The following is a 12,866-nucleotide window of genomic DNA, read 5'->3' on the forward strand; positions in this document are numbered from 1 at the left end:
AGTTTACTGAAAGAAGGAACATAAAGAATGATGGGAAAAGAAGGGAAGAGATGATTATGATGATGAAATGGTGAAGTATATAGAATATGAAACATTGTTTTTAGAAATGGATATGTATTTTTTGTACATCTTTTTTCCTTTTTTTATAATTGTTTTCTCTTTCCTTTTTGTCTTTTTTGATTATATTAAGAGATATAAGAAATTATTAGTAGAATGAATTATTAATTGGTATATGGTATCCTGCAACCTCAATATTTGTATGTATGTGTTTTGTATGTGTGTTTGTTTATTGAAAAATAAATAAATAAATTTTTTTTAAAAAGCCTCTGGCCCATTCAACTGTACATGACCAGAGCTCTGCTCTGGTTATGACTGGAGGGTGTTCTGAGGGCCAGAGAGGTTGAATGAATGAGCCCATTGATTCATTTATTCACTCATCTCAGCTCTATCTCTAATTTATTTGTTTAAATTTAATATTTAAATTTTTTTTACAGCCCTCAACACCATGCCAGATATTTGATGCAGCCTTTCAAAAAGTTTGGAGACCCCTGTTCTACAACAAAGGCACTGCCATACATAAGACCCTGTCTTGAGTCTCTGCACACAACCTCCAAAGGCGGGTTAAACCCTGAAGAGAAGCCTCTGATGATGACCTCAAAAGGGGAGACAGGTTCATAAGGAAGGAGGGAGGCACTCCTTTAGATCAGAGATGGGTAGAAAAGGCAGATTGGGATCTACTGGTTAATCACTGGGCGAGTAGGCCTAGATCCAAACAGGTTTTTGAACTTGCTCTGGTTTAACTCAAAGGCTTCTGCTACCCTCCAAATTAGTTAGCTGAAACAGAAAAGGCTGGGGTAGTGGAGAGAAATCAGGAGTGGATTTCTGTACGATTGGACCAAAGTCAGTTCTAGTACAGAAAGGGCCATCGCTGGGCTGACTGTGTGTTCCCAGGCAGCCTGAATATTCCATGTACATAACCCTCTTGGGATGCTGCCTTGTACATGGGCTGGTGGATAGACGGGCAAGTGTGATCTCTGCCCTCCCCAGCTTTACTAAGTATTTTTGCTACATTTCTATCCCATTTCCTTTCCTCCAAGGAGCTCAGAGCACCACACAAGGCTCTCACCACCCCCATTTTTGTCTCACAACAACCCTGCAAGATAGGCTAGGCCAGTGGTTCCCAAACTGCGGGTCCGTAGCCCACCAGTGGGATCACAACCTAATTTTTGGTGGGCTGCGAAACCAACAAGGGGATGTGAATCAATCTGCTACTTAAACAATCTGCTACTGGGGGAAGGGCGTGGAGCACTGCTGCCCAATCACCAGTATAGCCACTGAAACTTTTCCATAGTGAAGCTATTTTATTAGGTAGGTCCCGATGCTGAAAAGTTTTGGAGCCACTGGGCTAGGCTAAGAGAAAGTGACTGGCCCAAGGTCACCTAGTGGCCAAGTAGGAAGAGTCTCCCCACTCCTATTTCGACACTCTAACCACTGCACCACAAAGCCTCTCTTACACAGCTCACACCTTCAATGATTGAATTACAGAAGCATTACGACTCAAGATAGCTATGGAAGGAAGTCCTCAGAAGCCGTCAGTCTCCTTGCTTATAGGTGTTGCATTCATCTCCCACTGTTCAACCAAGGCTGGACCCCAAGGGAGCTACTAGGTGGTCTCCTGTTTAGGCACTGCTTGGCCAATTCACTAGTTGCCTCCAGATCTTGCCCTGGGAATATACATGCACCCCTAAAGTATGCTTAAGCGTGTGTAGGATTGTACCAGTAGTCAAGCTTCCCTGCCTGCTCGCCTAGAGGAAATGTTTACTTGCCATGGGTGAACAGGCAAGTGGTTTTCTACAACCTGGAAAACCAGACCAGAAAAAAAAATAATAATAATAAAGGTGTGGTGAGAACAGTCAATTAATGTAAATACAATCATATCCGGAAACAGCCTGAAAAGAAGGTTAAAAATAAGCAAGATCACTGGCAGCTTTTGGTAACAGAAGGCAAAATAATGCCCAGTGGCTAGAAGACCCTGAGAAAGAATTAAATGCTATAATATCAGAGAAAAACTCAGTGTTATCCTCAGTTTGAATTTGTCTAGATCAGGGGTGCTCAATAGGTGGATCGCGATCTACTGGTAGATCGCGAAGCAAAATGAGTAGATCGCGGAGTGCCGACCCCCCCCCCCACTTCAGGTGCCTCTGGGAGGAAACACCGGGAGTAAGGCCCATTGTACTCAATGGGGCTTACTCCCAGGTAAGTGTGGCTAGGATTGCAGACTCACAGCCTAATCCTAGGCATACTCCTGAGTAGACATGCCTAGGATTAGGCTGTGAGGCTGCCTAATCCAGGACTTACTCCTAAATCCTGTTATACTCAGTGGGGCTCAAGGTACACCAACATACATTGTACACATAAATGTTATATGTTATGATGGCGCGAACATTGTAAAAAAAAACTCTGGTAGATCTCCGGGCCTTGCTGGGTTTCAAAGTAGCTCTCGAGCCAAAAAAGTGTGAGCACCCCTGGTCTAGATAATGAGTTCACTTCTGGGAAGATTTAAAAATGTGTCCAAGAAGGAGGAGGTGGTGGTTGTGGTTACGGCAAAGCGGGGAAGGGACATTGTTTGTGAGGGGGGAGGGGGTTGAAGAAAAGGGTGTTTGCTCATGTGCTCAGTTTTATGGCTTTTCATCCTAGCCTCTTGTTTTAGCACCTGGAAAATTGGCAGTGCCACCTATTTGCAAAGCCCATAAATCTTGCCGCTCAACTCGGGGGCCCGGCTTTCTTCTCTGCAGATGTTGGCAAATTGGACTTTGCAAAATTTCAAAGTCATTCATTCCATCTGGGCGAGGAGGAGGAGGAGAAACAGGTTCCCGGATTGCCCAACTCCGTCACCCTACCAACCTCTTAAAGTAAACTTCAAGTCACCCATCCACGCCCAGCTTGGGGAGGGAGAGGAGACTGGGACGACACCCACTCCAGAACTCAAGCAACAGATTGGCTTGCAATGCTATTTTGACATGGATTTTTAAAAGGGGGGGGAGAAGAGATCCAGAATTGCAGGTCACTCATTAATCCGGGGAAGGCCTGATCCCGTGGACGTCTGCACATCAGGAGAGCGCAGCCGCCAAGGGTTGGGCCCACTGCTTTTCAACCTTCACCCATGCTCTGAGTGGATTGTCAGAGCCCAGCCTTGAACACACACACAAAAATCTAATTTGGATACAGGGACAGCCACTTCAAAGTCCCCTCTTGGGCCTTAATGGGGGGAAAGCCTACAGCCCTGAAAGAAAAGGTCTCAGCAGGCTGGCTTTTCAAATTATCTCACTCGGGCATGTACAGTACAACAGCCTCTTGCCGATGGGTTTAAAAATAATTCTTTTCATCAACAACCACACATTCAGTAACTGAGCTTTTACATCGACTCTCACATGCCCAACCCCAAAAATCCAGCCTGAGCGACAATGAGCACATACAGGGAGTAAAGCTTAGAGGTTTACGGGGGACGACGACGACGACATGTGTGTGTGCATGTCCCCGCAACAGTGTGCACATTAATGCTCAAATCTCTGAATTCTCCCACCTTTACATGCTCTCCTCCAACACTGCTAAAGGGGTAGGGGGAAAAAATAAAAGCGTCCAGGAACAGGGGATGCCAGAGAACAGTACAACTTTTCATCTGTTTTAAATTGCATGCGCACTCTTGCAAGCATAAATGCTCTCCCCCCCACCCCAGCGCACAAAGCTTCTACTTCTCCTTTATTGCAGGACAACCCATTCTTCACAATGAATTACAGAAGGGAGAGCGGGATGAAGGAGGAGGTCCCACAAGACCAGCCGATTCTCCAAGAGCTTCCTTCTCCAGCAAAAACCAAACCATGGGGGGAAAAAAGCAACACCACCACCAAAAAAAACAGCAACAAAAATCCTCTTGGAATTTTTTGCATCTATGATGCCTCCCCCCGCCCCCCCAAATAACAGGAATAAGCAAGTTAAAATTAACCGCCACCAAACTTAGGGAACTAACCTCAGGAAAGGCCGCTGCTTCCGCCGGTAAGAGTCAGGGCCCAGTCACAAACATTTTAACCAAACATGATTCTTCATGAACCAAACATGGTTTGGCTATTTTCAGAGCTGCCCAGTTTTTTGTTTTGTTTTTTTTTAAAAAGGGGCTAAAAGCAAAAGGGAGAGCAAAAGAGCCTGTTGCAATTCAGATTGCAAACTGAGCTGCACAAAGGCCTCACTCTGGGGAGAAAGGAGCAATTTCGGAGTTGTGGAATTGCATTCCCCCCACCACCACCATCTGTTAGCAACTTTGCCTACTAGCAATATGGAAGTGTCCATAAAACTTTAGCTGATCTGGCAGGTCCACACAATTGGTTCATTCTTAAAGGCACCCCTTGGAAAAAGGCTCCCTTAGTCTCCTCAATAAAAAGTGGGTTTCAGAGGACACCAGGCCACTTCCAGCCAGAACAAGAAATAGCAAGACAGACATGCAAAGAGCCACCAGGGCCGAAAGATCCAGGAGTTTAACATGGCAAAAAGACGGCAACTTTCCAAACAGATCACACCAAAACAGCTGCTTGCTGCCGCTGGAACTGTGCATGAGACAAGACTTGCAAGGCAGCCCAGTTTGTGCTCTCCAACCAGGGCAGTTAAATACTGTTTCTAGACACAGGAAAATAGACACACACACACACACACACAACTGAGGGTTGTCAGATCTTAAAGGAAAAGGAGTCAATTTCACAAAAAGTGAAAATTTCACAAAACGTCAGGAATATTTTGCCCAGCTGTCGACAGGGGAGACCTATTCTGGGTGGCCAGATTAAAACAGCAAAAGGAGCAAGGGATCCATCCTGAGATTCCAGAAATCCAATCCTGGGGGATTCACATGCCTGCCTCTTGTCTAAGGGATCCAGACTTGGCTTGCCTGGTTGAGAAGGGCGGGCTTCCCGGCAGCCTAGAAATCGGCTTACAAGGGTCTGTAAATGCATGTTTTTTGGGGGGGGGCAAGGGGAGGTGATCCAAGAGAACAGCAAAGGCTCTGTCCTTTCGGGGAGCTGGGGAAAGCAGTGGGGTGTACATAGGGGAATATATGGTGCTTGAAAATGGGTTGGGAGTTATAGGGGCCAAGGTCTTATGTCATCAGGTCTTTCAAGAGAATTTTATTTTGCTTGCTGCTTTATTAAACCTACAGGGGCCATGCTGAGCTATGGGGTGGGAGGAGGAGAAGGGGTGCAAACCATCCCCTATAGAGGTGGCGGGGGATAAGATTCTGTACTGAGAATCTGCACATCACAAACCCGAGCAGGTCATTTTATGAGGGTTTTCAACCAAAAGGATTCGAAGGGGTCTTTTGGAGGGGGGGGGGAAGGGCATTTTTTTCCCAAGGGAGGGCAAACTGGTGGGGGTGCAGATCTGCTGACCACAGGATCCTATGCACCTTGACTTGAAAGCAAGTCTCGCCACATTCCCCCTGGGCAAGCACCCAACACATCCGCAAAGGAACCCCACTGCACTCAATGGGGCTCACTCCCAGGTAAGCATTGCTTGGGATTGGGACTGCTTTGGAAGGGAACTGTGGATGAGGAAAAGGGGGGGGGAGAAACCTCTTGTTGGGTCTGGATAGCAAACCAGGGGAAATAAACAACAAGCAAATAAAGACTCTTGTTCTGAAAGAAAACAATAAATGTGTTCTGCTTTTTTTTTTTTCTCCCTTACCCGGGTGGGAATGAAGACTGATGCCCGAGGCGAGGTATTTTCCTGGGGGAAGAGGAGCTGGTGGTAACCCAGTGGCCAGGGGTGCAAGTCGTGCTGCGGCTCCAGCTGCCACCCGGTGATGGCTTTCCATGGCCAAGCCAGAGAGCAGTGGTGGGGGGACATGCACAGAGCGGGGGCCCCCAAGGTCTCTTCCATCCATCATCCGCTAGTGGACTGCAGGCCCCCTCTCGCCCCCAGACTCAAGAGCTTTGGAAATAGACTCTGAGCCCCATTGCCCTCTGCAGTGCCTTCACGACCATCCTCTTCCTCTTCCTGATGCCTTTTCTTTCCAGCCAAGAGGATGGGAGGTTCACAACCTTGTCTTTTTGTTTTCGCCTAGAATGAAAAGGGGAGAAAAATTAAGAGGCTACAACTGGGGAAAAGGGGGGGGGAAGACACACCCCAAAGCAAGGCTCATTTGGGAGAGAGGAGGCTTTTTTTAAAATACAGATTTTTAAAGCTATATATCCATTGCTTTGTATGGGTGAGTGTTTTGTTCTAGGCTAACAGAGCAATCTCCAGGCATGTCTACCCAGGGGTAAAACCCACTCTTGGTAAGGGATCAGGCACAGATGTGCAGCAGTGGGGGAGGGGGTTAAGAGAAAAATGAAATAGAATAGACACCATTCTAACATCGCCACTTCAAAAATGAAGAGAAAAAAATATCATACTGGCCGAGAATCCGTCCACTTTAAAAAATGCATTCTTCCCCTCCCAAACTAGAAAAATTTGATTGTTGAAAAGGGCTGGTTTCTTTTTTTTTCCTTTTTTTTTGTTACAAAGAAGCAGGTTGCACTGCTTCTAATCATTCATTTACTCATGAGTAAGTCTAAGGGATTAAATGGAGCCAGGCAAGTAAAGCTGCAGCCCTGTAAACACTCTCCTCTCCGTGCAACAGTCTGATTCTTTGACTCTGAAATAAAGCACTGAAACATGCTTAGGACTGGGGAACCCCCCCCTCCAAGATGGTTCTCCTTTTCAGCTCTTCTTATTTGGGAGCAAACCTGTTTACACTATATGGCGCCGATTCCCCAAGGAAACAGGGGCTGAGGGTCATGAATTGGGATTCCCAGCCCCCCAAGCCTGATCCCCTATTGCACATTTTACTCAGAAGCGAATACTGATTTTTTTTCAAATGATTTTTACACCCAGGTAGTGGTGCTTAGGATCACAGCCTTAATTAGGAGAGTTTTCTGTCCCTGACCTCAGGAGATTATATATATATATAACAATATATACAATTTTAATTAAAGACCCATTTGGATGCTTTCTCCCAGATCTTGCCTGGACCCCCACCTAGGATGGAATGCAAAATGCTATTTTTTCCCCTTATCAGATTTGGATAGGCAAACATGCAGAGGGGGGTGGGAGCTTCTACCAGCCAAGAGGTGAAAATAACCCATTACACATTTTATCAACATCTTAACCCTGACATTAATTAATGTTTAAACCTTTTACGCCCAAAGGGGGGGGAGAACCTCTCCAATACACAACTTAGCCAAGATGGACTTTAGATTTCTTAAACCAGCTTGTTAAAATAGCTTTGAAGGGGATGGATTTTATGACCTAATGAGAAACCAGATCTCTTCTCTCTCCCCCCCCCCCCGTTCCTTAAACTAACAGTTCAGCCCTAACGCATATTTACTCCAGAAGCAAGTCCCATTGAGGTCAATGGGGCCAACTCTCTAGTAAGTGTGTTTAAGATAGCATTGTTACAACACTGAAATTGATCATTTCACCACACTCGTGAAACTGACCAGGCTGCAGTCCGACCCACATTTACCTGGGAGTAAGCCCCATTGGCTATAATAGGACTTACTTCTGAGTAGACATGCATAGGATTGGGCCCTAATTCACCAGGCACATCCATGCATGTTCACTTGGAAGTAAGCTCCACTGAAATCAGTGGGACTTTTTCCCTAGTAAGTGTTTAGGAAGGGAGCCAAAAAAATAAGGATCAGTGTATTTTTTCCCCCTCTTAAGATCCAAATAGGATTTTAAAAAATGCTAAAAGCCACACTGAGATAACACCCCATTCTTAAAACTGGAATGTAATTTCAAAAGAGCAGGGTGTTTTGCAAATAAATGTGTTAAGGGTTGATTTCTTGTTCGAGTGAGCCAAATATATATCTTTGCACCTGGAGTGCTCTTGGACAAGTATTTCTGGCTAGCTTGTCTGTCTTCTCCCAAAATATTCCAAAATGCTTACAATTTGGTATCTAGGAGAAGGGGAAAGGGGAGGATTTTGAAAAGAAGGGAACCCAAACAGTTTTTTAAAACTCTTTCCTCTCCACCCTGAAGTCATTCTCCAGCTGTCTTAAAATCGTAAAAATCCAAGATGAATCCTCAATTAGTCAATGTTTTATATCCCTCCTGGAAAAAAAAAATTACACTGGAGTTCTGTGGAAGCTGTATCCACCCAGCAGCTGATGAAACCTACTAGATGAAACAACTTTTAAAAAAATCCCTACAAAGTTATTTAATAGGTTTTTAAAATAAAATTTAATTTAATCTGGGTTTAGTTAAAATGATCTCTAGATATATCAGACTATCCCCCCTCCCCATTCATGCACCCACCAGGCAAAGGCTAGAGAGTAAACATTTGCTTTGATTTTCCTATAAACCATAACTCAGAGGGATGGTTTGGTTTCCATTTTAAGCAGGGGAGATGGTCCTTTTCTTGTTCCATACATTTTATATTTGCTCAAGAGCCTAAAAGAATCTGATGAAAATAAGAAACCCCCCCAAAAAAAATTTTTAAAAAAATATTATGATTTTATAGGGGAATTGGGTCAGGATTGGGTGGGGGCAGGATTTCTCTCTCTCTCTCTCTCTCCCCTTTTACTTTCCTTGTTAATCTCAGCTAGCCAAAAATATGGCCGGAGCCCTGGTTTTAATTTTGGCTTTTTTTTTTTAACTGCCCAACCCCTTATGTTAAAATGCCCCTTTTCCTGGCATTCCTTCCAAGGTGATGTTTGCCAGATAGACAGACACACAGAGACCAGAACTGAGCCCAGATTTCAGTATTTTTATTATTTTGATTTATTTTGGGGGGGGGGGACTGATAGTGACACCAAATCAGAGCTACATCTGATGGGGGGGGGTGTCCTCATTTTAGAAGCAGTATTCTCCCCACTTACCCCTACCCTCCAATACCCAAACTATTACAACCCCGCTTACTTAGAGAGCAAGCCTACTGAGCCCAGTGGGCTTGCTTGCGAGTAAGAGGGCTGCAGGCTGCAATTTCCCCTGCACTTTCCTAGAAAACAGAAGGGGACTTCAGAGCGGGGTTGGAGGGGGGAAGAAGACTGCAACTGGGAGTCAGCCCCACTGAAGGGAGTGGGTGGGTGGCGGCTTGCTCCGAGTAGACCGGGCGCTTGCAACTTGCAAAAGAAGTGGGAGAGCAGGGGGGGGTTCTGGAACTTACCTTTGGGGAGGAATCCTCTTCTTGCTTCTTTCCGGCCCTCCCTTCCACCAACCCACCCCCCAAAGCCCTTCAATTTCTATCGCATCCTCTTCTTTGGCATGTCAATTTCGTGCTCGCGTCCGGAGCCGTGCGAGAGATACAAGTAGCGCTTAGATCCAGGCTGGGCTGCTGGAGAGGGAGCCTCGCCTCGCGCTCACTCTGGTCTGCCCCCCTCTTCTTCTCCTGGTCCTGTTGGGATGGGGAAGTGCTGCCTACTGGTCATCGGGCCAGCCGGGCTGCCTCCTCCGCCCTGAAAGAGCAGCCAGCGCCTGCAGGAGAGATTGCCCCGCTTGGTGGTAAAGCTCCAGCTTCCTGCTGGGGCGGCTGCTGCTTTTAATAAACTCCAGGTAGAGCTGCTGCTGCTGCTGAGGGAGGGGGGTCAGAATCTCCATATACAGCCCAGGGTTGGGAAAGGTACATCACCCACCAAAAGAAAAAGGGGGGGAGGAAAAGAGGGGGGAATTCCTTTCAAGTTCCTCTCTGTGGATCTTATAAAAAAAAATAATAAAAAAGAGGAGGAGGAGGAAGGGGGAAGAGGGGGAGAAGGGGGGTCCAAAAAAAAGCTCCTCTTAAGCAATGAAACAAGCATTGTTTCTCCTGTCCCACCCCCCTCCAGGCTGGCCAGCCAAACTGGGATCGCAGGCCTCCATTGGCCGCCCCGCCTGCCACTCACCCCCATGTAAACACTTTGGCCCCCAGCCATTCCTATAAAACCGATTATGGACCGAACAGGAGGAGGAGGGGGACTGGCAGCAGTTTCAAGGCTTCCCCTCTCCGCCAAGGGGCAGGGCTGAATGGGTGGTGAGAACTGGGAGTGGCGGTTTCTAGGCCCCCCCTTCTTCCACCCCACCCCCCCCGTCTAGGCTGGGTGATCAAAACAGAAAGATACTTGTTAACTTCAGTCCTCTATTTAGGGAGATGGAGGGCAGGCCAGCCTCAGCACCACCTTCCTATCTCCCCCCCTTCCTTCCCCCCTACATTTTTCTGAACTTTTTTTTGGGGGGGGGGGTTGCGCCATCCAATATATGGGACCCAGTGGTGCATTTAAACCTCCCCAGGACAGCAGCCTGACCCCCCCCGCATCCTCCAGGATCTAAAACCCGCCTTGTACTCCCCCAGGGGAAAAAAAGTGCCTGTGGATTGCAACCGGAGCCAGTCCTGGAAAGCTACACAGGGATCGAGCCCGCGGAGCATGCTTGGGGGGGAGGGGAGCAGTAAACCAGTAGTAAGAAATCAGTGGGGCTTCCTCGAGAGTAAAAACAGGCAGACTTAGGGACTGCAATCCTATGTACGCTTTCCTGAGCTCCAATTGACTCTGAGGGGCTTACTTGTGAGTGGACAGGCACAGGATTGGGCTCTAGGGCCGCCTGATTGAACTGCGATCCCTTACACCCTTCGGCGAAAGCTTGTAGTAGTGGTGGGGGTAGCTGTTTGCGCTTTTCCCCCGAGAAAGGTGCGGAGGATCTGGCCTCGGAGGGGGGGGGTGGAAGTTGGTAGGGTCTACTTGCGAGTAAACGTGCTTGCTCTGGCTGTGTGCGTGCGTGTTGAGCAGAGGCGCGGAAACCAGTGGGGAGAATCTGCTCCAGCCCCTTCCTTCCCCCCCCCAGCCTTGCTGACTCTGCAGTCCTGTGCACCTTTTCCCGCGAGTAAGCCTCATCGAGCCCTACAGGGCTTGCTTCCGAGTAGACCTCCCCCAGTACTGCGCAGGAACTCTCCAAGCGGGAGGAGGGGGTGGGTGGGTGGATGGCTTGCAACGTGGCTGGACTGGAGATCGAAGACTCCCAAAGCGGGGGGAGAGAGAGAAGCTCAGTGTTGAGTCTACACTCCACCTACACTTAATCCTTAATCCGGATCACTGGTGGGGGGTGTATCTCTCCTTGGGCTGAGGTTCCTACAGAAATCGACAAAGGTGATAAGGGAAGTAGGGAGATAAGCACAGAAGCACCCCCCCCAAACCAACCAACCCCCCCCCCCCAATAGTAAACCAGATCCCAGCTGCAAAAGAAACCAGCTCAGCCATTTACTTCCCCGGTTCTTCTTCCCCCAATTCCGCCTGGTCAGTTTCAAAGCAAAAATCGGATTAAAAAAAAATCAGCACTCTGTGTGTGGATCGGAGAATGGGACTTACTTCTGAGTAAACATGCTTAACTTGGACTCTGACGCCCCTCCCGGAAAATAAACCATCTACGGTGGGAGAGACTGAGAGCCCACGCCTATGCTTGTCTACTCAGAAGTAAGTCCATTAGAGTCAATGGGGCTTACTCCCAGGAAAGTGTGGATAGGATTGCAACCTAAGGACACAGATCTACTATTCAGGGGTGCATTCCATTTATTTCAATGGGACTTACTCCCAGGAAAGTGTTGTAAGGGTGGACCTTTCAGTGGAGAAACTACAAGACTTAAGTTACCTCTTGCTTCCCCCCCCCCAATAGACTGCAGTAACTTGGCTTCCATCCTAGGCAGATTTACTTGGGAGTAACTAAAGGGGAGCCTATGGGTTTTCCTTCTTGAGTGAGCATGGGTCGGATCTGGTGGCAGAGAGACTCCTTCCAGAGGGCTTACTCGAGATCTCCTCCTCTGTGTGCAATGGAGTTTACTCCAGGTAAGCGTACAAAAACCCCTCCCAAGAAGAAAGTAAATGCGGATCGAGTTTTGTTTTTGCATTAAGAGCTGCTCTCCCGCACTCCCCACCCCCAAGAGTTTTGGGCTGCAAAACAGCTCCAAACTTAGTCCATTGAAAGAGATGGGGACTTACTTTTGAGTAGACACGCCTAGGAGTGCACTGTAAAATGTTTTTTATTTTATTTTTTTTTCCTTTCAGGTCAGCCTGCCATCCTCTGCACGCTTCCCCGGGAGTAAGCAACACAGGACTCGGTGGAGCTTACTTCTGAATCGACCTGCCTAGACTTGCAGAGTCAGATTTGGGAGGAGATGCATTCCTTTGGTTTGATGGCATAATATTTATTTTATCAAGGCATTTGGGGGGGGGGGCGGAGTGGGAGACATAGGCTATGGGGGACACCCCAAAAATCTGTCCTGTTGTGGGGGAGGGAGAGAGGGGGCCCCTCTGCGTTAGTCAACACACAGAATCCCTTCTAAGCCTCTGCTTGGGGAGGGAAAGAAACCCCCCCACCCTCATTTAATGCCAGTGTAAAAGTCCAGCTGTTCAAATTGCCCCCAAGCTCCAGCGAGGCAGTTTCTAGGCCTCCCTTTTTGGGAAGCAAAAAGAAGCAAGGGAGGGGGGAGAGGAGGAGGGGAAGGGAAAACACAGAGAGAGGGGGGAGGGTGAGAAAAAGCGACTGAAAATAGTAATGTAAGGGGGGAGGGAGAGAGAAAGGAGAAACATTTTTTTTTTAAGTTGCAAAGAAGATGGCTACAAATTACAAGAGGGTGTCTCCTTTTTCCTTTCCTCTGCCCCCACCAAAATAAAAGGCTTGGCAAGTGGGACTTTAATGGACAGACTCCAAATTAGCAAAGGATCCACAAGAAGAAGGGCAAAAAATATTAATGAATTTGAAAGGGGCTGCAGGCACATGACTCCCACTGAGAGTGCCAGAGATGGCTGCCCCATTGATCTTGCAATGAGTGGGCCCCTCCCTCCAAGATCTGGGCCCCTTTGATAATGTTAATTCTTTGG

At 47.5% G+C, this 12,866-nt stretch overlaps 1 protein-coding gene across 3 annotated transcripts in view; it reads right to left on the bottom strand.

Moving 5' to 3' along the window:
* The window catches only part of TNRC18 (trinucleotide repeat containing 18), a 97,098-nt gene extending 87,456 nt beyond the window's left edge, over positions 1-9,642 (bottom strand). For all 3 annotated transcript variants that reach the window (XM_066640482.1, XM_066640483.1, XM_066640481.1), the window contains exons 1-2: positions 9,191-9,642; positions 5,725-6,099 (exon numbers count right to left, since the gene is read on the bottom strand). In XM_066640482.1, the coding sequence (XP_066496579.1) occupies positions 5,725-5,926 (202 nt within the window). In that variant the 5' untranslated portion in view covers positions 5,927-6,099; positions 9,191-9,642. The remainder of the gene's footprint in view (positions 1-5,724; positions 6,100-9,190) is intronic.
* Between the last annotated feature and the right edge of the window lie 3,224 nt (positions 9,643-12,866).

This window comes from Tiliqua scincoides, chromosome 13, assembly GCF_035046505.1.
Source record: "Tiliqua scincoides isolate rTilSci1 chromosome 13, rTilSci1.hap2, whole genome shotgun sequence".
Lineage (NCBI taxonomy): Eukaryota > Metazoa > Chordata > Lepidosauria > Squamata > Scincidae > Tiliqua > Tiliqua scincoides.